Below are 24611 nucleotides of genomic sequence, written 5' to 3'. Positions count from 1 at the left end.
AGCGGCAAGCTTATAATATTCCAGTTTTGACAGTAATCGTACTCTGTCTTGCTGTGCCGGAGCGGCAGGACGGTGGCTTTCGGTAGGCCTGAATCGTCGGGAGGCCACTCCGCGTCAGTCCGTCGTACAAAGGTTGCCGTGCCGTGATATATCTTTGGTATACGTAATCATGATGTTTGCATAGTTGCGCGCGGCCACGTGCACTTACACGATTGTAGTGGTTTCTGCCGTGCGCGACCGCCTAAATAAGTCAGGTGGAACAGTCGCTCTACTATGTAATACTCATTTATGTCAGTCCCTGTGCCAGTCTTTCTGTGCTGGTATGTATCTTAAGTCGGTTTTTACGGAGTACGCCAGTCTCTGCGCCAGTCTCCGTGTCAGCCCCTAAGTAATGCAGGCTGTACTAGTAAAGCAAGAGTAAAAATGACTTACTTGAATCCATTTCATTAAACCAATTGGTAGACGAAAGCGCTGTGTAAAGTAAGTGGAGAAAAAAGAAGGGCGCGCACGCGCGGGGTATGTAAAACAATTAAAGGCTATTAGTAGAACATGGTCATGTGATCACGAAAAAAATACTGAGCAAGATCAGCGGGAAATCACATAGTATGGCAGGATTTAACCCCTCCTTTGTCGTGTAACATCGCCCCTCCTTTACACCTTCCCCTTTCTGAACGGCCAACAGTCTCCTCATATCTTACTATGTAGTGTCTTCAGTGTTGACAACCTTGCCAAAAACATTAACTAGGTTAAAATATTAGCGTATTTATATTGGTTGAAAAAAGCAGGCTACAGGCAGTAGAGACGTTATATCAATCCAATGGACCTTGGGGTTTTTTTGCTAAAGCCAGCCTGATCAGCAAACAAATTTAGTCCTAAAATATGCAGCGACATTGGTCTATGTTTCCGTCTCGTTCTGGCAGCTGTATAAAGCCAGAGCAGGAAGCCAAAGCAGGAAGTTAGGCCATAAGACAGAGCAATGGTTGCCTGTCGTGCCTGCCAACATCGCAGCTCCAACCATACTACGCGCGGTTTTCGTGGGAACGGCCCCACTGACTGTTGGAGATAAACGGAAAGCACGCACTCGCCCCGATGGGCGCCGTTTAGGGCGGTGAGAAAATGTAGACTAAGTGTCGTCCGTTCAACAAGTTGGCTATTTTTCATTGGGGGTGGGGTTCCTTCCTCGAGCTCTCTTTTCTGCCATAATAAGAACGCATCGTTTCCCAACGCCAACCCCTCAATCTTCCAAGTTGTCAATCCCTTTGTTGCATTGAAATCCCACTCCCTCACAACCTGTCCACACATCACAATGGCCAACCTACCACCCGTCTATATCGTCTCTGTCGCCAGAACGCCTGTCGGATCATTTCTAGGGTGAGTTGCACATGGTTCCTGGAAAAGGGGAGAGCTTCGTCTGTACAGGAGCTGACTGAACGTGTGTTCGTTTCCCATTGTGCAGCTCTCTCTCAAGCCTCAGCGCCATTGACCTCGGCGCCCACGCCATCAAGTGTACGCTTCAGCAAGAGCTCTGCCCCTTCTGACCCTTACCTTATACTGACTGCTTCAGCCGCCGTTGAGCGTGTGCCACAGATCAAGCCAGAAGATGTCGAGGAGGTCTTTTTCGGCAACGTGCTGTCAGCCAAGTAAGCAATCCTGCGATCTCGGTCTTGTGTTGCACCGGACACGTGAGCTGACATGATATTCTTTTCCAGTCTTGGCCAGGCGCCTGCGCGTCAGTGCGCCCTGAATGGCGGGCTCTCCAAGAGCGTGATTGCAACCACGGTCAACAAGGTGTGCGCTTCCGGCCTCAAGGCGATCATTCTGGGAGCTCAGACGATCATGACGGGCAATGCGTCGATTGTGGTGGCTGGTGGCACCGAGTCCATGTCCAACACGCCGCACTACCTGCCGACGCTGCGCAAGGGCTCCAAATACGGCAACGCAACGTTGGTGGACGGCGTGCTGAACGACGGCCTGACGGATGCCTACGGTGCCAAGGAGCACATGGGGCTGCAGGGCGAGCTGTGCAGCGACGACCACAGCATCTCGCGTGCCGAGCAGGACGAGTACGCCATCGGGACGTACCAGCGTGCGCAGGCGGCAACGGAGGCCGGCGTGTTTGCGTCGGAGATTGCGCCCATTGACGTTCCGGGTCCGCGGGGGAAGCCGGCGACGCGTGTGGACCGTGACGAGGAGGCCAAGAACCTCAACATTGACAAGCTGCGGTCGGTGCGGCCGGCTTTCAAGCCGAACGGTGGCACAGTGACGGCGGCTAATGCGGCGCCTATCAACGACGGCGCGGCTGCCGTGGTGCTGGTGTCGGAGGCGAAGCTCAAGGAGCTCGGGCTGAAGCCGCTGGCCAAGATCCTTGGTTGGGGTGATGCGGCCCAAGAGCCCGAGCGATTTACCACGGCGCCGGCCCTTGCCATTCCCAAGGCCATTGCCCATGCCGGATTGACGGCCGCCGATGTGGATTACTACGAGATCAACGAGGCATTTTCAGTTGTGGCCCTGGCCAACGCCAAGATTCTGGGCCTGGACGTCGACAAGGTGAACGTGTTTGGCGGTGCCGTGGCCATTGGCCATCCGCTCGGCTGCTCGGGTGCACGCATCGTCGCCACCTTGACGACGGTCCTGCGTGAGAAGAAGGGCAAGATCGGCGTGGCGGCCATCTGCAACGGCGGCGGTGGCGCGTCGTCGCTGGTGATTGAGAACCTGCAGTAAGTGGTTGGTCTGAGAGAGACAGACAGGGATTTCCGGCCAAAACGGCCGATATTGCAGGGCCCTTTGAGCCAGCAAATATACAAAAAGCGCAGCCTTTTCTAATGATAGTGGTGTCTGTGTCGGGGGGTCTTTTCTCCCGGCATGACGCTTTGCAATTAATAGATGGCCCACGGGACAGACGGCATCGAAAGCGAACCTATGATATTGGCACGTGTGACTAATTCTGCTCGAGCGTCTTGCAACTAATATAAACAAAAATGAAGAGAGCGGAAGGGCAGGGCAAAGGAAGAACTGCAGTGAAGTTGGTAGCCGTAAAAGTAAGATACATGCCCATGAAGGCCCAACAATAAGATAAGAGACAGAACAAGCACAAAACGCATAAACGCAAAGAACAGCCCCCCTGTTGAAAGCCCGATCAGAGAACCGCTGCTCCTTTCCCATCCTCCGTGTCCTTTCCCAGCCTCAGTCCCGGCTATTCGGCAGCCTGCTGCGAGGTTGCCCTGGTCTGCGCGTCCTCGCCAGGGCCGCCGTCTAGGCCGTCTGGGCCGTCTGGGCCGATAGTAGCCGAGGCGGCAGCCGAAACCAGGGCTTCAGCCGAAGCGGAAATCGCAGCCGCAGCTGCTTGTGCTTGGGCTTTTGCCTCAGCCTCGGCTGATGCTGTCTCTGCTGCGGCGGCTGCAGCGGCTGCGGCGACCAAGGAAGCCCCATCGTTTTCGGTGTTGCTGCCGACGACGACACCGGCAGCGGCAGCCGAAGTCCGGACAGCGTCGGGCGACGTGCCGTCGGCGACCCAGCGCGCAAACGCGTCCTTGCGCTGCTGGACCTCGTCTTGGGTCCGGTCCTTCATCCAGGCGTTGTTGATGACAAATTTCTCGCGGAATTGCTGCTCGCGCCAGTCGCGTCGTCGGCGCGCCAAGTCTCGACGGGCTTGCTCTGCCCGCCGACGTCGACTCGGCTGGCCGGACGGCTTGTCCTTTTCGCTTTCGTTTTCCTTTTCAGTCAAATCTTCGTTGTCGAGCTCGTTGTCCATGTCTTCGCGTCCGTCTTTGTCCTCGTCCTCCACGGCCTCCTCGACTGCCGCCTGGTGGTTGTAGATAAAGTACTCGGACGTGCCCTTCTCGTACACAATCGTGTATGAGTTCAAACAGATGCGCAGCACCAGACCCTCGTGAAAGGCCAGCGCCTTCCGGCCGTCACCGCTGTCCGAGTCCGCATCGCTCGCCACCGGCAGATTGCGGGCCAGCACCGACTTCTGCAGCCGCGCCCTATGCACGCCTTCGGTCGGCTCGATCCGCATGTACGACGAGATGTAGTACTGCCAGCGCTCCCGCAGCGCCATCTCGTCCACGTTAAAGGTCGGCTCGTCACGCTGCAGCCAACGCACCGTCGTCTCGTTCTTGGCCGGATACTATGTTGTTAGACATGGGCAAACGACCAGGCCAGCTGGCCCAGGAGGAAGAGACACAAACAAAACTCACCCAGGTAATCTGGAACATCTCGCCGTCCTTGATGCACTTCTCGGCAAACTTGCGCGCACTGATCTCGGTCTGGTACGACGTCTCGTCCAGTTGCCGGCTGACCAGAAACTGCTGCACCAGCTCCAGCGTCTTCTCGCGCGAGTCTGACCCGCTGCACACCAGCGCTTGCCGACACAACGTCTTGAGTAGATCCTGGATCGTGTATAGCTTCCAGCCCTTGCGCAGGTAATAATGCCGCAGCACGTCAAAGTAGCGGTTCTCCTCGATCTCGCCCGTCAGAAAGTCTTCGATCAGCTCCACCGTCCGCGGCCAGAACGCCTCGCCAACGGCCCCGTCAAAGTATCGCATCGGCTCCGACATCATCCCCAGCGCCCGGCCCGGCTTCTCGGCCGTCTCCCGCTGCTGCTCCTCCAGCACGCTCTCTCGGCTCTCCTTCACCGCCTTGAGCCGCTCGTACAGCTGGTGGAAGACGCTGAAGAAGACAAACACCGTCTGGTTGCAGAAGAAGTTGTACCACTGTCGCCGGAAGAGTCCGTCCGCCTTGAGCTCCCGTTCACTTTCCGCCAACGGATTCGCCCCCGAAACTACTGTCGGCCCTGGCGCCGCCGGTAGCCACCGCTCGTTCGACAGCTCTAGCGATGACCCTTCTTCGGCCACCGTCGGTGCGTCCGGCATCTCCTCCTCGTTTGCCGAGTGCACGTCCGGTGTCGATTCCTTGGATCCCGACGCCGCACTGCCCTCCTTGTGGTTGCGCGACTGTCGCGACCCGTTCCGTCCTGGGTCCAGCACGCCGCGCAGCAAGTCCGACTTCTTCGTCGTCCGTCGGCTGCGTCCGTTGGTCAGCTCTGCTGGCAGTCCGCTGTCGCCATCCTCGTCGCCCGAGTCCCGGTCGATGTCGCTGAGTCGTTGCTGCACCACCTCCTCTGGCAGGTCGAAGAACTGCGGCACAAACGTCTCGAAGAACTCCGTGATTCGCTCCTTCTCGGCTGCCCCGTGCTGTCCGCTTTGCAGCACGTACAGCACCATGAACCGCAGCAGGTCCAGCACCACCTCGCGGTCCGAGAAGTCCCAGAGAAATTGGTATACCGGCATCTTGGAGCCCAGTGCCGCCGCCCGCCGCTGCTCTTCGCGCTTCGTCTTGATCAGGTCCACCAGGTGCTTCGCCGACAGGTTGCGCTTGTCGTTCGACTTGACCTGGATCCCCATGTGGTCCAGACTCTTGAGGTACATCGCCTCCGTCTGCGCCATCCACACCTTCTCCCACTCCCGCTGCGAGAACCGCCACTCTTCGTCTTTTTGCTTGAGCCGCGCCATGATCACCGGCACTGCCGCAAACGGGTGGCTGAACATGTCGTTGGCCACCTCGATGCCGCGGTCGGGACCATACACCTTCTTCAGCACCCGCTTGTAGATCGATGTGCTCTGCCCACCAAGTCCGGGAGGCATCCGGAAGTTCTCCCGCTCCGACGGCGAGAGCGTGAGCATCTGCTGTGCCAGCGGCTCCAGAAGCTGTATGAACTTCTGGTTTGCCTCAATGTAAAAGTCGTAGTCGTGACGCTCCTCGTCGATGCGGTGCAATCCTTCCTCGTATCCGTTCTTGCGATGGGCAACGAACCCGGAATCTTCCGACGCCCACGTAGGGTGGGATGCCCACTCGTCGTTGAGGACTGAGTTGCAGAGCTCATCGCGACCGCTGCAGCGCTTTAACCGCTCCCGTCTCGGGAGAAGGCGGTAGCTGGGACCGTAGCCGCGACAGTTGCTGAGCGACACCCGCCCGCTCGGAGGCGCCGGACGGTTCTCAATGATCTCGTCCTCGCCCGTGTATCCGAGGTGGTTCTTGAACCAGCCGAAGAGCTCCGGGTTGCCACCAATAAACACGTGGCTCTTGGCCACCAGCACGTTCAACTCAATCAGGCCCTGCCGGTACAGGTTGATGAGCTTGAGGAACTCGTTCATCGTCGTGCGGTTCGGCAGGTACTTCTTGACACGCTCAAAGAAGCTCAGGCCCTCTTGCATGTCTTGAATCGTCCCAGTCGGCGCCAGTGGCTCTGGGACCACCGGCGTCAGCGTCGGCTCTGTGCTGGACACGGCTGCATCAACAGACGGCTTGTGCGAGAGCTTGGCCCGCTTGTTGGCCGCAGCTGGCGGCAACCCACGAACCGAAGATGTCGCCGTCGTCAGGTCCACGGGAGCAGGCGCCGGCATCGGTGCCTGCGGCTTCTCCTGCCGCGGCCGTTTCTTGCTCTCCTTGGCTGTGCTCGAAGGCGGCGCAAAGTTCCCCACCGGCGGCATCTTTGGCCCGTCTGCGTTCTGGCTGGGCGGCGTGGTTTGCACAGCGTTGCCGGCCCCGTTCGCCTCCTCGCCCGGACGGTTGCCGACCGGACGTGCGTGAGCTGCCGACTCGGGAAGAAACTGCTTGAAGTCTTCAAGCAGGTCCGGCGCACCGCTGAAGAGTGTCGTGACTTGGGCGTAAACCTCCTGGATCGGCTTCTGTTCGCGCTGGTAGGTTTGCAGGATCTCCAGAAATTGCTTATAGATTTCCGGCTTGTCCTGGAACCGGTTCTTGATCTTATTCACGTAGCTGATGGCGTGGTTGAACTCCACCGGCCCGCGCTTCTCGCCACCAGGCTGCTGAGCCGCAGCGCCGTTTGCGCCAGCCCCAGGAGCCGGCGTGTGTGCGTTTCGTGGCGCCGCAGAGTTATGGACTGCCATTCCCATGGCCATCCCCGGCCCGCCAGGAACACCAGCATGGCTGCCTCGCGGCATGTTGTCGTACATTCCAGCAGTGCCAGCATGGCCGTAAGGAGGAACACCGGGCGGTGGGATGTTCTGTGGCTGGCCGCCAAATTGGCCCTCGGGACCCTCGACGCTGTGTTGCACCTGCTGCTGCTGCTGCTGCGGCGGCCAGGGCCGGCCACCCATGCCCATAAACATGTTGCCCAGCCCAGGTTGAGGCGCGTGGGCTTCGGGAGGCAGGTTTCTGCTTCCCCCGATGGAGTGGATGGTCGAGCCAGATGGCGTTGTCACCCGGATGCTGTTTGGATTGTTCTCGAGGCCGCACTCGATACGATACCCCGGCGGCAGAAAGGTGTTGAACCCTTGGATCAAGTTGGGATGGCCTGCGAAAAGATCGGACACACGACTAATGACGCCCGGAGTGTCGATTCTGAGGAGCAATTGATTAGCTCCAAGGCCACACAGGGCCAGGAACACCCGAGACCGTTCACTTACGTCTGGCTTTTGAAGTCCTTCATGATGTCGAGGAAGCGGTTGTAAACATCCGGTTGTTCATGGAACTGAACCTTGACTTGGTCGAGATAGCTGAGCGCGTCCTATAGAACGGACGAAAACGACATGTCAGATAAGGGTGCTCTCAGCCAGTGTCACCAGACAGAGGACGAAGGTAACGACGACAGTACTTACATTCAGAATAGGCTGCTGTCCTTGTGTCACACCACCTGGTCCGCCGGGACCGGATGGACCAGGAGGACCGCCAGCACCATTCGGTCCCGGAGGACCGCCATGGCCTGGACCCATGGCAGTACCATAAGGTGGAGGCGGTTGGACAGCACGGTTATCAGGCTGAAGAGGCCCGCCAAATATTGAGCCCGGACCACCAGACCCCCCAAGAGCACCGTTCATCGGCACAGAGGAGCCGCCGTGTGTCATCATCGGGTACATTTGCTGCTGTTGCTGTTGTTGCTGCTGCTGCTGCTGCTGCTGCTGCTGCTGCGAGGGGTGTGGACGGCCCTGATCACCCACCGAGTGCATTGAGGGCGGCGGGCCACCGTATCCCGAAACACCTCCGGACTGCGGCGGCGGACCGCCCAGCTGGCCTGGCGGAGGCGGAGGCGGCGCATTGCCTGCACCACCACCGTGGTTAGCCAGGAGGCCATTTGGGCTGTGGATGGCACCGGCAATACGAGACGCGACCGGCTGGTGGATCGGGATGGAGCCGGCAGAGTTGTGGTGAGGCGGGCCGGGCTGCTGCTGCTGCTGTGGAGGCAGAGGGCCGGAGTATGCCTCCCGCTGGTGACGCTCAGCCTGTTCCCGCTGCTCGCGTTCGCGGAGGGCTGTCTCCTCCTGCTGGTGGTGGATAACCCGATTTCGCTGCTCGTCGAGTTCGCGTTCGCGCTCACGGTCGCGATCGAAGCCGACGCCGTGGAGCGGGGGATGAGCGTTGTTCATGGCTCGCCGATGGAGGTCCCTAGCTCGGGGAAACGGAAGGCATCTATTGATCGACGGGTGCTGACGGTGAAAATCCTGGGCGGAAAAACAATTGTTAGCAGGCCGAAACGACTTTAGAAAAAAAGCGAGTAGAGCTTGAGAACTAGGTAACACGCAATGAAAAAATACAGAGAAGTTGTAAGAGCAAAGCAATAATCTGTCCCGTGTGATCGCATGAGTAAGCTGCATACCTGGGAACAAACAACCCTCTCTTGCTGGCCTCTCAGAGTCGTTCTGCAGGGCTGCCGCAGCCGTGTGAGATGACCGTGTTTTGGGGTGTCAGAGTTGTGTTTCGGTCGAAATGCCCCAAATGCAGAGGGCCCAAAAATCGGGTATATCAATACCAGACGAGATCGGCTCCAGAAAACGCACGTTGAGCAGGCAACTGGTGCGAAAAACGAGACAACGCGCGGGTGAAGGGGAGGAGAGAAAGAGAGTTTTTGCGCGAAAGCCGAAGCGATTCCCAGCTGTTCACACTGGCGTCACGGCACAAAAGAAAGGGGAGGGCTGGATTTTCTGTCGGCCCGGCCTGATAAGAGCACGATAAGCGTCGCGTCTGCAGTAACTGTGATGCAGATAGTCACGTGGTGTCTGCGGTATCGCTTCAAGGTCATACGAAACCGGTCGCCGGCATTGTCATTGTGAGGTTTCAGCACCGTAAGTTGTTCCTATACGCACTGTAATGCATCTGGCCGGACTTGATTGGTCGGATAATGCACTAGACTTACGTGGGAGACCGTTTGCATTCTGCCGGCCATATTTCGGCCACCTACGGAGTAGACCTATTCACGGTACTTCATAGGACTCCGGGCACTATGCTTCCTTACTGACAAGCTAGATAGACGTACGCGGAGTCTTCAACAACTTACGTTTGGCAGTAGGACAATAAACAATGTGTCAAGAGAAGCGAACTGTGGAAACTGTGAACATTCGCAGATGAAATTTTATGTCAAGGCGGTGAAGCAGCTATCATATTAGCGTGAGCGGTAAGATACAAGTCTTCCTCGTAAAAGCTCACGGTGCCGATACATACTCCGTACGAGTACTTTGCAAGTTCTGTGCTCTACTGTGCCGCGATAATGATGATACATATCTAGATGAATGGCCAAGCTAATAAGATAGAACCCATAATACAATATGTTATTGATCAGTCTAATTACAAAAAAGAAGCACACTCGCTTTGCTACTTACGATTCTTCTCTACTACATATGACATTGCTAATTCCCTATTGTCGATCTCAAATTCGTTTCCAATTAGATACGGCTCCATGCCTGTATAGATGTTGTCCTTAGACATGAATCGTACCTCCCAATCACCGCCGTCATCGAATAAGTTCAAGAGGAATAATTACGGACGCCCTTGATGATCCACTTGTACATGTCAGTAATCTGCAAGGAAACAATACAAGGAAGTGCGGGCACCCACAACTTGACCATTTGCCACCGTGCTGGCAACGCTAGCCACTTCAATATTGCCAGGTTGAATCTGCTTCGTTAGAAAATCGACGAAAGAGAGGCAAAGATAGGAGAAGGAATTCTCACCACCATCACGCCGTCCTTGCCCTTTTCCCACCAGATCTCTTCCCCACCGGCAACTGCCAGTGTCTTGTAGTTCTCAGGCCACGGGCTGACGGGCACAATGTGTGCCTCGACAAAGCGTTGTAGGTTCCGCTTGGCCCGCTCCTGGCCGTCGCCCCCTTCATAGACAGCGGCGCCGTGTGTGCGATAGTCTTCCGGATCTTCCCACGGCTTGCGCGGTAGCTTCTCGATGGCCGAGTTCAGCGGTGCCAGTATGGTCGTGTTCTGGGTCACATCGTCAAACCGGTTCGTGATCACAGAAAAGTCGCGTGTGAATCCGGCAAACACGTTGATGCTGCGGTCGCGGCCGAGCACGTCGGACAACATGACCGTCCCAACGGCCGCGTGTCTGCCAGGCTCATGTCCCGACCCGGCTCCTGTCCCTGGCGGCATTACTGGCATCACTATTGGCTGCTGCTGTTTCTTCTCTGGTCTGGATCCCTCTTTAGGCAGAGGTCGGTCCTCTCCTTGCGGTGGCTGCTGGAGGACCACAAGCTGGGAGACGGCGGCGAGAATAAGCGACGCGAAAACGGGTAGGTGCGCTAGCCTCATGGCCGTTGACAAAAATCGAATCTGACGAGGGTTTGGTGAAAATGCGAAAATAGAAAAGGGGTCAACAGAAATAGAGATGATAGAACATGTGATGTCGTTGGGCGATGATGGCAAGAGACGCTCGAGTTAGGCAATAGCGAATCCGATGACGCATCTAGGTTTATGTCACGTGACTTATAGCGGTCTAATCTCGACACAGCAATCTCTTGACAACGGGATGCAGTACACATGTACATCTCCGTACTGTATGTATATTTTGCAACCGCAGACATAAAAAGAAATTAGTACGATATCTAGTGAAAAAAATTGCGATTTGGCATGTGTTGCTAAATAAATGCAGAGGAGTCATATTTGTTGCGAGTACCCGAACTAGTACGGAGTACGCATCAATCATTAATGTCACGTGTAATTTGCCCACGCCACAAGGCACGTATTAGTTGCTATGCCGTGGCGCATTCCTCAGCCTGTACATAGCTCGATCAGAGTCAGATTGCGTGCGGTTGCTTGGTCAGAAGACCATCATTGTTCCGGTGATACATACAGGGTAGCCGCATGGCGCTGGGTTTGGGCCAGCCGATAATAGTAGCTTACGGAGTATCCGTACTCCGTACTGAGTTTGCGGAGACCCCGGCTTTTTAACACTCCCCCAGAATCAAATGGCATGTGATAGCGAAATAGTAGAGCTAGCCGGGGCAACAAAACCGGCCCCAAAAAGAAAGTGAAAAAGAGGGTCGGCGGGCCAGAGATAATTTGGTCGCATCCAGACGCTCGTGACAGACAGACATGTGAGGAAGACAGAGCAAGGCGTTGCTTGTGACTTTCACGTTTACTGCATCTGCTGTCTCCCCGTTTGGTGCATATTATCAGAGAGTGGAGCAAGCCTCGGCACATTTACTAGGCGACGGGCGCCCGCAGCCAGAACTTCGGCTAGAGCTACAGCGAAGCCAACGCGAGCATGCACAGACAGAAAGGGAAAGAACGACAGGCCTTTCTTATCGCGACCGTCTGCTCCGTAGAGCGACATTGCAAAAACACGCAGACGAAATGGCATGGAAAGAAAGGGGGATCGCAAACAGCGCAAGACAACGCGGCGATGCAAGCGACGGAGCGACAATCAGTGACGTTGGGAGGACGGGTGGCGTGGTAATAGGTCGCTGCTTGCCGTTCCCCCTCCCCTCCTCAGGAACCTCGGCATTGTGTCCGATCGCCCTTTGGGGCGCTGGCGCCTCTCACGAATCAGCGCATCAGCAGTTCGGCTTAGCTGCTCCACAGCGGTCTTCGGTCTGGGGCTGCGAGTACTCACCCAAAGGTAGCACTGGAACTTTTGGTATGCATCCGTGTGCAAAGCAACAGAAAACACAGGCCAAAAAGTACATTGTGTTGTAAGCCAAGGTCCCTCGTGCTGCTGCTGCCCGTCAATTTTCTTATTTCTGGGCCTCCCTTTTATCTCATCCTTCTCTCCTTTCATCCTTAAATTCTCCTCCCTTTTTCTCTTCTCTCTTGCTTCTCTTCTCCGTGCCCCATCTTCGCTTCATCTCATCCTCTCTCATCCCCATTCTATCTCCCCCATCGCCCTTCTCCCTCGTTTTAGACAGCAGATCTCCAAAGCACAATGGCTCCCAGAGTTATTGTCGTCGGCGGTGGCCGTAAGTCAGACCCTGTTGTCACATGTTATTTCACATCGCGAGTCTCTCTCCCAGAGTAAACAATCACTGACCTCATCCACAGTGTCTGGCCTCAGTGCCGCCCACACCGTCTACCTTGCCGGTGGCAATGTTGTCGTGGTCGACAAGCAGAGTAAGAATCCCGGCGAGCTTCTGTCTCTTCGTTTTGCTAACCTGCCGGCCGTTCACAGGCTTCTTTGGCGGCAACTCCACAAAGGCCACCTCTGGCATCAACGGCGCCCTGACTCGTACTCAGGTCGAGTTGAACATCAACGACAGCGTCAAGCAGTTCTACGATGACACCCTGAAGTCGGCGCGCGACAAGGCCCGGCCCGATCTCATCCGAGTTCTGACCTACAACTCCGCCGCTGCTGTCGAGTGGCTTCAGGATGTGTTCAACCTAGACTTGACCCTGGTCTCTCGGTTGGGGTGCGTATTCCCGTTTTTCCTTTTCCTCTACTCCCAAAGGCCCCGCTAACAATGCCTGAAGCGGCCACTCTCAGCCTCGCACACACCGTGGCCACGACGCAAAATTCCCCGGCATGGCCATCACATATGCGCTGATGCAGCGTCTAGAGGAGCTGGCCGAGGCCGAGCCAGAGCGCGTGCAGATCATCAAGAAGGCTCGCGTCACCAGCCTCAACAAGGAGGGCAACTTGGTCACGGGTGTCACATACGAGGCGAATGGCGAGTCCGCCACGCTCGACGGCCCCGTTGTCCTGGCTACGGGCGGCTATGCGGCCGATTTCACCGAGACGTCGCTGATCAAGAAGTATCGCCCGGACACATACGACCTGGCCACGACAAACGGCGCACACGCCACGGGTGACGGTCAGAAGATGGTTATGGCCATTGGCGGCAACGGCATCGACCTGGAAAAGGTTCAGGTACACCCGACCGGCCTGGTCGACCCCAAGGACCCAGGTGCCAAGACCAAGTTCCTGGCGGCTGAGGCGCTGCGTGGAGAGGGTGGCCTGCTGCTAAACGGCGATGGCGACCGGTTCTGTGACGAGCTCGGCCACCGCGACTACGTGTCGGGCATGATGTGGAAGGAGAAGGACAATGGCAAGTTTCCTATCCGGCTCATCCTCAACTCCAAGGCCTCGAATGTGCTCGACTTCCACACCCGCCACTACTCCGGCCGCGGCCTCATGCGCAAGATGACCGGTAAGGAGCTGGCCAAGGACATTGGCTGCACGCCCGAGCATCTGCAGAAGACCTTTACCACCTACAACGCCATCGCCGACGGGAAGCAGAAGGACCCCTGGGGCAAGAAGTTCTTCCACAATGGCCCGCTCGATGTCAACGACGACTTCCACGTCGCTCTGATGGAGCCCGTGTTGCACTTCACGATGGGCGGTGTCGAGATTGACCAGCACTCCCAGGTTCTCAACCAGGAGCACAAGCCGTTCGAGGGCCTCTTCGCATGCGGTGAGCTGGCCGGTGGTGTCCACGGCGCCAATCGTCTGGGCGGCTCCTCGCTGCTCGGTTGTGTCGTCTACGGCCGCGTTGCCGGCGACTCTGCCAGCAACTTCCTTTTCCAAAACGTGCTGAAGAGCGCCGGCAGCGGTGTTGGTGGCACTGCTTCCCAGCGTCTCGGCCAGATCTCCCTGCATATCGACCCGTCGCAGCCCGGCAAGATCTCGGTGGAATGGGGCTCTGCCAAGAAGGGCTCAAACGATGATGACGAGGGCTCTGGCTCCGGCGGTGCCGGTGGCTCTGGAAGTGTAGGCGGCCCTAGCAGCAGCAGCAGCAGCAGCAGCAGCAGCAGCAGCTCTGGTGCAGGCAGCAGTACGGCCGCGGCAGCCAAGGCAGGCCCCAAGGTCTTCTCGATACCGGAGAAGGAGTTCAGCTTGGAGGAGATTGCGAAGCACAACAAGAAGGAGGACCTGTGGGTGGTGGTTAAGGGTGTTGTGCTAGACCTGACCAACTGGCTGGACGAGCACCCGGGCGGCCCGCAGGCCATTATGAACTTTATGGGTCGTGATGCGTCCGAGGAGTTTGAGATGCTGCACGACGACGAGGTCATTCCAAAATACGCACCAGACCAGGTGATCGGCCGGGTACAGGGCGTGGAGCCGACCCTGGAGATCTAAGACAAGGCTGCGGGCGAGTGGCGAAAAGCGGCCAGTGACGACAGGAGCTTTGGCAGATAACAGTCGAAAGTACATAGGCTTTGGGGTGGAGACTTTAATTTGGCTCATTGACTTTATTTGTATCATGTCCTCGTGTGTCTGCCTCGTGAGTACCACAGTAATACCCACAAATGGGAGGGCAATGTAGAAGGAGTGTATCCATATAGTATCATACCAACCTATCCCTAGATCTGGATCAAACCTAAACCTAAACCTAACCCTATCCCTTTTCTTGGTCTATCCTCGTCTTTCTCTGGCCCTCACAGTACCTCATCGCACCCACACCTCATCGCACAACCACCGGCTTGGGCTCGCCGGCCATCAGCGGCAGCGGCGTCTCGTCGTCGTCCACGCGCATGCCACCAAACAGCATAGAGGGCGGGGCAGCCGCCTGGATTTCGGGCGCGGCCTTGAAGACGTAAAACTTCTCGTCGTGCCACTGGCCGGCCGTGATGTAGCGGCCCTCGCTGTCGACAAACATGCTGTCGTTCTCGGCGCGCAGAAAGTACGCGATCGAGTAGCGGTGCTCGGTCGGGTCAAAGGGCACGACCCGGTGGATGCACGACATCATGGTGTGGCCGCTGGCAAAGCGCAGCGAGTCGCCGACATTGACGACAGCCGTGCCGGGCCGCGGGGCCACGAAGCCGAACTCGCGGGCGCCCGGCGGCCGGATCTGCAGTCCCCACTGCTCGCTGAAGAGCAGGGTCAGCGAGCTGATGTCGGTGTGCTTCTGGTGACCGACCGTCTCGTTGGCCGGGTCGGTCGGGTCTGACGGCACGTAGTGCATCATCGCCAGCGTGCTGGTCGACGGCCGGTCGTTGCGGTGGCGGCTCTCAAACCGCTCGGCACCCGTCAGGCCCATCGCTGTCGACAGGGCCGCCAGCATCGTCTTGGTCACAATGTTGGCGCCCGCGATCGCGTCCTCGAGCACCTGCACGTCGCTCTCGCTGCTGATCACTGCCGGCAGCTTGCGCCGGTTGCTCGCCCGCTGCATCTCGTCGCGCGATACCTTGATCATCTCGTAGCCGTCGCGCCGGTCGGGGAAGACACCGTTGCGGCAGCCCACCGGCTCGTAGCCCAGGTGCGGCGACACCAGCCCGAACTCGTTCTTGGCCTCTAGCGGCGCCGAGAAGAACCGGCCCATCAACCCCAGCGTCGCCTGCTGGTCGCGCAGAAACCGCCGCCCGTCAATCGTGTTGAGGTCCAGGTAGAAGAACCCCGACGTCTGGCAGCACTTGAGCAGCCGCGCAATTTCGTCTGGCTCCTGCGACAGGATCCGGCTGAAGTCCACCGTCTCCATCGGGTAGACGGGCACATTTTGGCCGTGCCATTGCACCGTCTGGGGGACTTCGGTAATGGCCATTGTGGGTATGAGAGAGAATATATGCGTGTGTATGTGTATGCGAGTGTGTGTATGTGTCTGTGGGAAAACGGGTGACATCCGGCTAACGATCCACGGGCTTCTTATAGAGTTCGGGATCCAACACCCTCACCCCGTATATTGTCCCTCTCGTACTAGTCCACCTCGCACACGAATGCAGACAAGACGCACCCGTCCTGCATAGCATGGCTCACCACTTGCAGGACCAATCGGTGTCTCGTGTTCGGTCCACCTGCAAAAAAATGGGTTCTCCCAGAGAAGCGACAGAGTACTTGCTCGTGCTCCCAGCCTGCGGCGGTCGTGCGTCCGTTTAAAGTTGATAAACGACCGGAGACGCAGTGGCGGCAAGCTGCTCACGCTGCTACTGGCTGCTGCAGCCAAGAGCTCACGTCAAGTGGAAAAACTACACACCTCTGGTCGCAAGTAGCAGGAGTATCAACCCGCGTGTAAGTTGGGTGCGGATCGAAGGCCGAACAGGGAAATGGAAAAAGGATAAAAAAACAATAATTCGGAGTAGACAGAAGCAATTACAGGGTCCGACTAGACACCGGTTCTCCCAGATACGAGAAAGTCCGGCTGTTGGTGCATGTATTGAGATGCATGGTATTACGAGTAAAAGAGGACAGCAGCCAAGCCGGGAATAGGGCGGATGGCTGTTGTGGATTCCCGGCGACCAGAAGCACCGGCACGTGGTCAAAGCGAACTTCGTTCCTGCTGAAACCGGGCCTTTCCTTCCTACCCTGCTTTGCGCTGGTCATTTTTATCGAAAGCGGTTTTCGCCGACAGGTTTAAGCAGTCGCACCCCGTTGCAAATACTCGACAAAGGACAGGCAATCGCTCAAGTCTGGCCTCAGCTCCATACCCGAACAGGAAGTGGAAAAAGGGCATAAGACACCGGCGGCTGCAGCGACCTGCAGGACGACACTACGGAATATTTCATGCTCGTAAATCACACCAACGACACGCTGTTGTCCTCATGCACGTCTCGCACGCTTTCACCCTTTCGGCGTGTCCCAACAGACAGATCCAGTCCGGCGAATCGATAGTAGCGCGTGTTTCCGGAGACGAAACTCGGTCTGCGGTCCCCTTGGGAAGCCGAAGTGGGACGGGACGCGAAGCAAGAGAACAAGACAGAACAGGATGATCACAGACAAGGCCAAAAGACCGACGCATTTGCAACCGATCGGTTCTCGACGAAAGGAAGAATCTAAGATGCAGACTAACAATACAAAAAGGACGGGAAGGCGGAGAGTGAGTGTGTGGAAACATTGTCAAGAAAACAGCAGCAAATAGAGTGGCAGGAAGTCGCAGAAAGTTAGCGAGCCAAACCCTTTCTCTCTCCTCTCCTCTCTCCTTCTAGTTGCGGTCCAGCTTCCGTCGCAGGTTTCGGGTCCGCTTCATCAGCTTCTTGTACTTCTTCTTCTTCATCTTGAGCTTCTTCTGCCGCTTGACGCTGATGGCCAGCATGCGCGGCCGCTGTTTCTCGCCCGCGTCATCGTAGCGGTCCTTCTGCTCCCGGTGCTGCTGCTCCTGGCGCGCCTCCCGCTGCCGCTGCAGCGCGTCCTCGAACCGGAGCTGTCGCAGGGCCATGCGCTCAAAGAAAGACCGCGGCACGGTCGACATGTTGTTGTTGTTGTTGTTGTGCTCGGCCGCGCCATCCTCTTCCTGCACAATCTGCAGCGACTGGGCCACCATGTGCATCTGGCCGTCTTCACCCAGCTGCTCGCCAAAGCTGAGCACCGCCTTGAAGATGCGCCCGTCAGCCACGACAGCAGCACCGGCCTCCTCGGCTGCTGCATCGGCTGCTGCTGCAGCGTCTAAATCGGCCTCCATCGCCTCGGTTGCCGCAGCCTCTTCGGCGCTCGTCAGTATCGACATCGGCACCGGCGCCGGCGGCGGCTGGAACGGCAAGAACCGTCCCGACAGCGTGCTGAGCTGCACGTGGATGCCCGAGCTAGACCCGTCTGCGTTCTTGAGCTCGATCGTTGAGTCTGTCCCGTCAGCTGCCTCGGCCGCCGCATCGGCCGCTGCCTGCTGCTGCTGCTGCTGCATAATCTGCCGCTGCCGCTGCCGGATCTGCTCTTCCACAGTCCTGTCCCGCTGCCGGCTGCTCGTGCCACCGCGTCCGTCGTCGTCTAGCGACACGTTGACCATGGGCGACTCGAGGTCGTTGACCGCACGGGTCAGCGTGCGAATCACATTCGACGTCTGGCTGCCGCTGCTGCTGCCGGTCGACCCTGCCGCCGCCATCCGGCCGGCCAGGCCTCCCTTGGTGCGCGGCGCGAAGATGGCGGCAAAGGCGTCGTCGGTCACGATCTTGGGCAGGCTATGCGTGATCGAGATCGGGCGATGTTGGGAGAAGAAGCTGGAGAGAGCAAGGGCTAGAAAGAGAGAAAGGACAGTTAGACAAGCAGAAACCGAACGCAGAGATGCTAAGAATACGTACTCTCCAGGGGCAAATGTTGGGTCGACGGGACGCTTGGCAGCTTCTGAACAGAGGCGGTGGGCTCCTTGGCCTTCCGCTTACGCTTCGGGGTAGAGGACGACGAGGCCGACGAGGAGGAAGAGGAGGATGAGGCGGTGGCGGACGAGGAGGACGAGGAGGACGAGGAGGAGGATGACGAGGAGCTCGATTTGGTCGACGACGACGGCACGCTGCCGGCCAGCGCCTTGGACCCGTTATCGGGGCTCGACGGTTTGGACGACGAGTACCGCCGCTGTGGCAGCGTCTGCTGTGGCCGACGGCTGCCCGTCGACCGCCCAAGCGACACGCCAACCACCACCGCCGCTGCCGTTGCTGCTGCCGAGGCCGTGCTGGCCGGCGACGCCCGGGGCGGCGCCGTGGACGAGGCCACCACCACGCGCCGTACAGACGGAAACATGGTTTGGTGGACTCGGAGAGAAACGGAAACCGAGAGGACAGATAGATAAGGGGTATACCAGGGTGGGGGATCAAAGTGACAATAGAAATAGGATGCGGCTCCGTATGGCCGTTCACGTCTCAATGTTCCCTCCTCTTCAGCCGTTCGGGGGGTGACGGGCGCCTGGTGGGAAGAGATAGCCACGAGGATGCCGGTATGAGTTTTTTGCGGGTTTTCTTTTTTTGCCCTGCCGCCCGTGGCTGACCTGCTAAACAACGGCGGCCTCAGGCATGAACGAACTCATAGGTGGCGCGTGGCCCCACTCGTCATACCCGTATTATTACAAGGCAACTCCAGACATACGCAAGAGGCACATCTTACGACAATAAAGCTCGCAAGATGCTAGTATGCCAATTCCGGACCGCAGGATAATACCGGCTTCGCCGATTTGACAAATACGAGCACAACTGCTGTTAACTACGTATTCGGCGCAAGAGGCTGAGCACATGTCCTTGTTGGCACCGTTTAGGCATTGAACCGCAATCTTTGATACGTCTCGTATTTAGCGACAATATATAGCAAAACGCCTCCATGTGCGTATAAACGCCTCTAGTATGATATCCCAAGCCGCCAAAGCTAATCACCCGTTTGACAGGTTTCCCGGGATCTTAAAAGTATAAGAATTACCGATGAAAGGCCACAGAACCTCAATCATCCCCTTTCAGAACCTTCGAAGCTTATATAAGACAAAACCACACATGTCAAACATATGTATCATCCGTGCTATGCGCCAATTGCCCCTGTAAAATAAAACAAAAGAAATAGATGGTACCAGAGACCGTTCAGTGTAAGACCAAAATTGGGTAAACAAAAGAAAAAAAAGAGGAATAAAACAAGAGGTGCAGATGGATATCGTGACACCTAGAAAGGCTGGACGTTCGCCCGCAAAAGAGCATTTGTGCCCGGGCGCCAACGAGGTTCAGGACCGACTTCGTCGAGGAGCGATCACCGGAATCCGCGGAATGTTGGGTCTTGAGGGCCGTGTGGCGGCTGTGGGGATGGATGCTGCGGCTGTTGCCGCCGGCCATTCTCACCGCGCGCAGACACCCACTCGGCATTGCCGCTCTGGCGAACCGGCAGCTCGGCAGGCAGCTTGGCGTCGTCCATGTTGTCTGGCCGTCGGTGGCTGCTTTCTAACCCGGCAACGGCACCGGGCACCAGCCGTGTCACCGCCTGGGCGATGGAGTTGACCACGTACTGCCGCAGCTCGCGGTCCTCCAGCGAGTCCTCCTTCTCCAGCCGGAATCGCTCGTCCTTGCTCACGTTGGCACGGCGTAGATTCTTGATTTCCTGCATGATGTACAGCAGGACGGCCTCCGGGCTCTTGTTGCGCTCTAGCGAGTGCTCGCTTTTCCGAACATAGCGGCGGGTCACGTCGGTGGCGCCATCAATCGAGAAGGCGATGCAGTAGGACATCTTCTTGCCCCAGCCGTCGGTGTATAGCCGCGGGTTGTCCCAGGCTTCCTCGCATGCGTCTACATGCACCCATCGCTTCTGGTGGCTTGAGTAGACTTCCGTCCACACGTGGTCCTCCGCATTCCACACCCACCGCACGCGGCCGCCGACGGCACGACACAGCATGCTGAAGCAGTTGGCCCACTCGCCACACCGTCCGCGTCGGGTCTTCAGCAGTCTCCATACATCGCTGTACCGGGGGAAGCGCTCGTAGGCGCCGCAGGCGGGGTTTGCGCACTGGTACGCCTCGACCAGCAGAGCGCCGTATGCGCTTTCCTCGGGCGTCGGGTGCGTGCTGCCCCGGCCGATGGTAGGCGAATAGCACACGGAGCATGGCGGACTGTTGACCCATGTGAAGAAGGACCGCTTGAACCATCTACAAGACACGCCGTGTCAGTAAGAGCAACAAGCACCACCTCTAGTGGGGAGGATACAAACCTTAGTAGGGCGCGGATGACGCAGTCCTGGTAGCCCCATTCCGGTTTCCGGCCGTCGCCCATGCTTTCGGCTGCGGCACAAAACACCTGGCTCTCCTCGTCGGCTTCGCTGTATATGCGATCCAGGGGAATCACCTGCAGCGCCTCGTCCAGCAAGCCCGGGTTCTCGTACTTGAGCGGCGTTGTGGACAGGGTGACGAGCAGGCTCCGAAACTGCTGTTCAGCCCGGTCGTTCGGACTTGGTGCCCGGGGGATCATCGGAAGGTTGCGCAGCGAAGAGTAGGCCGGTGGTGTCGGAGGCAGATGCGCACTAGAGGAAGAAGACGACGGGCCGCTGCCACCAGGAAAACCAAAAACGTGGTGACTTTGGTCGCCGCCATAGGAGGTGGACGGGCGTGCCGTATCTACTGGGCTGGCCGAAAGGGTACGGAGGTCGCTGGTCGAAGTGGCCTCTCGTGGTGATAGTGAGCCGTGCCGTGAGCGTGCCTGGCTGATGTGATTCAACCGACGGGTCGACAGCATCTGCTCGAAGCGCAGCCGCAGGTCGTGGGCCCATTCCTCACCGAAGTCGTCGTCCTCTCCATGTGCTGGTGACCGTGGTGTCGCCATCGTTACGGCTAGGTATAACACGAGCGCTGTGGGTTCGTCGGTTGCGAAAGAGAAGCGAAGCTGGACGTTCGTGGACGGGTTGGGCTCCCCCCTTTCGTCTAAAAAATTCGTGTCGTATACCGATGTGATGGGGATGCGTCGAATCGAGTCGGGGACCCTGTCTGTCGTCCCGATGCTGCCGTCAGTTTCGTCTGGAAGGTGGTGCTGCGCAAGAACAATCGTGGCTGAGCGGGTGGATTGAAAGCGGGCACCGTCGACAGGGCGGTTGGGCGCGCGATTATGCAGGCGCCCTCTTGTGCTATCCAATGTGTTCCTGCTAGACACTCGATATGGCAGGCCGCTGAAGCTGTCCGTCCGGTCAAGCAGTCGTGAATGGCCGGCAGTCAACGATTTCTTGGCGCCTCGTTGTTAGTGTCGTCGCAGCTACTGTCGCAGTCGCCAGTGCCTCGCAGTCGTGACAATGAGTCTGTTTCTCGCTCTCGAGCGGCAAAAAGGGCGGGCAGAAGAGTCGTGGGACCAGGATTGGAATTAAGGCAGGGAAGATATTAAAAGAAAGAAGAGAGAAAGCGAGGAAAAGGTGCACTGCCTCACGGGAGATGAACCAGGATGATGCGGTCGGAACGGGAGTATGGCAGCCGTCCAGGCAAAGGGGAGGGGATGCGTGGATTGGGGTTTGGGAAAAGGAAACTAACAAGAGGGGAGCGAGAGAAAGTAGTGGGAGAAGGGGTCCTTTTTTTCGGGTGCCTGTCTGGGGATGAGATGGAGGTGGATGGCGATGTGGATGGCGAACAAGCGTACGTATGCGCCTGTCTACGAGTAGGGAAGGAGCGACAGACAGGCTTGCGTGTCGCTCTCCGTCTGCTGGCTTCTCAGGTTTTGTCAGTCCGACCCTGTCAAAGCGGGTCGCAAAAGTACCTTTTAGCGTTTATAGGGCGAAACAATACATGCCCACCCGGGACGGGCTTCTAGGAAGAATCGCTCTGGCGCACGTAATCCCACCGCAACGGCCTGTGATTGGGCTGCGAGGGGCAGCGGCAACATGGGGAAAGCCCAAGAGAAAAGAATTGGACGGAGTAAGAGGGGGTGGGCTGCATCGGAGGGCGTGGCTGCAGGGAGCAAGAAGGGGGAAGGGGCAGAGAACGCGCGTCCGTGGCGGTCATCTCTGGGGCCAGGCGAGCCAATGGCAGCCGGGCTTGGCGGCAAGGCAGCCTGAGAGGCCCAGAGAAACCATTCGTCTGGCAGGGTCCTCTGCAATGCCAAGACTTGCAGCAGTTTTGGCGCACCCTGCAGTCCGGATACGAGCAGAGTATGAGGACGGATGTGTATTAACTTGGCGCAGCTAATCTGCATTTGTCTATTTGGCCAAATGGCCCCAGGCCTACCCTTGTTCCAGCGCGGCAAGAGCGATCGTACGGACGGCATTGCACATCTCTATCGAATCGCCGATTAGATAATAGGTATGTACTCTGTATCTTACCTATGTACGTATGTACTCCGTACATACATAGGCGACGAGGCAGAGGACGCAAGTTGGGCGACGGTGTCCCTGTACGAACACCGGTCAGGGATGATCGGTACCGCCGCACTAGCAAGGGCTGGAGGGCGATGACGAGGCTTTGTAGGGGCGCTGGCCGGCGCGAACCTCGGCCGAATCGTGGCTGTGCGCGCAGGCAGAAACGATGGATTAGTCATCGACGCGATACTTAATATGTCGGGCTGCCCCCGCTCTGCATAGTAGTCGACCTGGCGCGCTGTCTGCGTCGTCACCAGGCTGCCACGGCCACGGACAGCCTCGCTCTTCAGGGCATTGTCCCAGCACGATACGGAGTACTCTGTACGCGACAAGGCGGCACTGCCGTGTCCTGTGTATAGCGCCCTTTTCCTTTGAATTTCTTTCCTTCTGGCGTTTATACGTGGGACTGCGGAGAAATTTGATGAAGGACCAGGCAGCGAGGCCCACTATTGCTTTTTTAGGCATTTGCGGTGCCTGCTTGTTATAGCGTCTACCAACGGCAGTCATGCCTTGCAGGTACGCCGTACACTGTCGTCGTCCTGCGCGAGAGGGGGAGCAGAACGGAGAGGGAGCGAGAAAATGGCCGCTGCGATTCAATCCGGTTCGGCTTACGGCAAGAGTCTCGGACTGTATTCGTAACGCGTATGTGAGATACGAATAGGGGGGTGTCGACGTATGATTTGCTGTTCTCTGGTTTGGTTTGGATTGCGTGGCCTCCTTTCCCGGGCCGTGTTAGTGCCATTCCCGTTGACGCGCAATTTTTTCACCGCACTACGGAGTACCGTGCTACAGGGGAAGGAACAGACTGCGTCTGTCGGCCCAATTAACCGACAAGAAGAGCTCCACCCGATGCACAGTGCGACGGTGAGTACCGGGAAAGGCGCACGCAGCTGTCCGCAATACATAGTACAGAGCCTATCGGAAAACTGATCACTGAAATCGACAATGTCTAAATCCATATCCACAGCCTGTCTGCTCGCACTCTGTCAGATATGTTACAGTTCCAATTGTTTTCGGTCACAACCTTAATTCTTGTTCTTGAGGTGTGCTACGTAAGCAGACTACGAAGGGGAGAGGGGCAAAGGGTACGCGCAAGCTCTATCTCGCGGACTCAAGGGCAGATCTTGCTGAAGATATCGACGTGCAGGTTGGGACATCTGTCATGGCCCGCATCGCTTATGCGGTCGTACGTATCTTGCTACGAGTACGAGGACTCGTATCTTACATCATATGGAGCTCACTCTTCTTTGATACGATCTACGACGTACTGCTTCTGCCAAGGCATTCCGTCGCGTGTTATAGAATCAGGCGAACAGGCGTGCCAAGCATTAGCAGCAAGCTGCAATATAAGATACCATAGTCTTCTCTCCCCGTCGGCTCTATGATTATTTTTCCCCAATAAAAGTAGGGCTGCAGAACGCGCGTCGTGGTTAATGAGTCTCACCCTACTCCGATTTGTAACAATTTCCCAGTCCACAGTGCAAGTGGGCTCTTTTTCTTTCTTCTCTTCTTTCTTGTTCTTGTCTAGTCGTAGTGGCCTCCCGATACAGTTTGTTTTCATGACACAATAGGTGCTCCGTGCTCGTGCTCGTGCTCTTACTCGCTTTGCCTGAACCCACGCTCCAATGCCAAGATGCTATCGAGAGCTGTCGTCCCGTCCAGACGGCCCCGCCCACAAGTCCAATCGCCAAGGCCGTGACGAATCCCAGTGACGAAGAACTCCATTCGTCTGCCTGTGCCCACATGTCCACCAGGGGTGGTGGTGGTGTGCACGGTCGGCGACAGCCGCAAGGATAACACGGAGTTCTTGGCTTGTGACAAGCCGCCTATTCCTTGTTGATGCGGCTTATCTAAACTGCTGGCAGGCGGGAATGGTTTCCTGGAACTACTCCGTACGCAATGAGGATGAACAGTTTTGTGTGCGTATGATCTACTAGGCA

The 24611-nt window shown here is 57.4% G+C and overlaps 7 protein-coding genes across 7 annotated transcripts; 2 read left to right on the top strand and 5 right to left on the bottom strand.

The window, feature by feature from the left end:
• Positions 1–1306: 1306 nt before the first annotated feature.
• On the top strand, positions 1307–2721 carry CMQ_1982 (acetyl-acetyltransferase; the record flags this gene model as incomplete). Its single annotated transcript, XM_014314908.1, has 4 exons — positions 1307–1371; positions 1457–1506; positions 1565–1640; positions 1710–2721. 4 exons carry the CDS (start codon positions 1307–1309, stop codon positions 2719–2721), a joined length of 1203 nt encoding a protein of 400 aa, XP_014170383.1.
• A 472-nt stretch (positions 2722–3193) lies between these two features.
• On the bottom strand, positions 3194–9642 carry CMQ_2024 (transcription factor; the record flags this gene model as incomplete). The annotated part of the gene is made up of 5 exons (XM_014314950.1): positions 3194–4129; positions 4200–7365; positions 7431–7531; positions 7623–8410; positions 9618–9642. The coding sequence occupies 5 exons, from the start codon at positions 9640–9642 to the stop codon at positions 3194–3196; spliced, it is 5016 nt and encodes a 1671-aa protein (XP_014170425.1).
• Positions 9643–9761: 119 nt separating this feature from the next.
• On the bottom strand, positions 9762–10556 carry CMQ_1972 (fas1 domain containing protein; the record flags this gene model as incomplete). Its single annotated transcript, XM_014314898.1, has 3 exons — positions 9762–9815; positions 9853–9912; positions 9969–10556. 3 exons carry the CDS (start codon positions 10554–10556, stop codon positions 9762–9764), a joined length of 702 nt encoding a protein of 233 aa, XP_014170373.1.
• A 1612-nt stretch (positions 10557–12168) lies between these two features.
• CMQ_1898 (fumarate reductase) lies at positions 12169–14316 on the top strand (the record flags this gene model as incomplete). Its single annotated transcript, XM_014314824.1, has 4 exons — positions 12169–12202; positions 12285–12353; positions 12412–12649; positions 12711–14316. 4 exons carry the CDS (start codon positions 12169–12171, stop codon positions 14314–14316), a joined length of 1947 nt encoding a protein of 648 aa, XP_014170299.1.
• Positions 14317–14641: 325 nt separating this feature from the next.
• CMQ_2011 (2og-Fe oxygenase family protein) lies at positions 14642–15718 on the bottom strand (the record flags this gene model as incomplete). Its single annotated transcript, XM_014314937.1, has 1 exon — positions 14642–15718. One exon carries the CDS (start codon positions 15716–15718, stop codon positions 14642–14644), a length of 1077 nt encoding a protein of 358 aa, XP_014170412.1.
• Positions 15719–17092: 1374 nt separating this feature from the next.
• On the bottom strand, positions 17093–18618 carry CMQ_1987 (duf1713 domain containing protein; the record flags this gene model as incomplete). The annotated part of the gene is made up of 2 exons (XM_014314913.1): positions 17093–18117; positions 18183–18618. The coding sequence occupies 2 exons, from the start codon at positions 18616–18618 to the stop codon at positions 17093–17095; spliced, it is 1461 nt and encodes a 486-aa protein (XP_014170388.1).
• A 984-nt stretch (positions 18619–19602) lies between these two features.
• CMQ_1874 (peptidase) lies at positions 19603–21158 on the bottom strand (the record flags this gene model as incomplete). Its single annotated transcript, XM_014314800.1, has 2 exons — positions 19603–20488; positions 20551–21158. The coding sequence occupies 2 exons, from the start codon at positions 21156–21158 to the stop codon at positions 19603–19605; spliced, it is 1494 nt and encodes a 497-aa protein (XP_014170275.1).
• Between the last annotated feature and the right edge of the window lie 3453 nt (positions 21159–24611).

The sequence above is a fragment of the Grosmannia clavigera genome, assembly GCF_000143105.1.
Source record: "Grosmannia clavigera kw1407 unplaced genomic scaffold GCSC_168, whole genome shotgun sequence".
NCBI lineage: Eukaryota > Fungi > Ascomycota > Sordariomycetes > Ophiostomatales > Ophiostomataceae > Leptographium > Leptographium clavigerum.
Note: the sequence above shows the minus strand (reverse complement) of the source record. Positions and strands in the feature narration are given on the sequence as shown.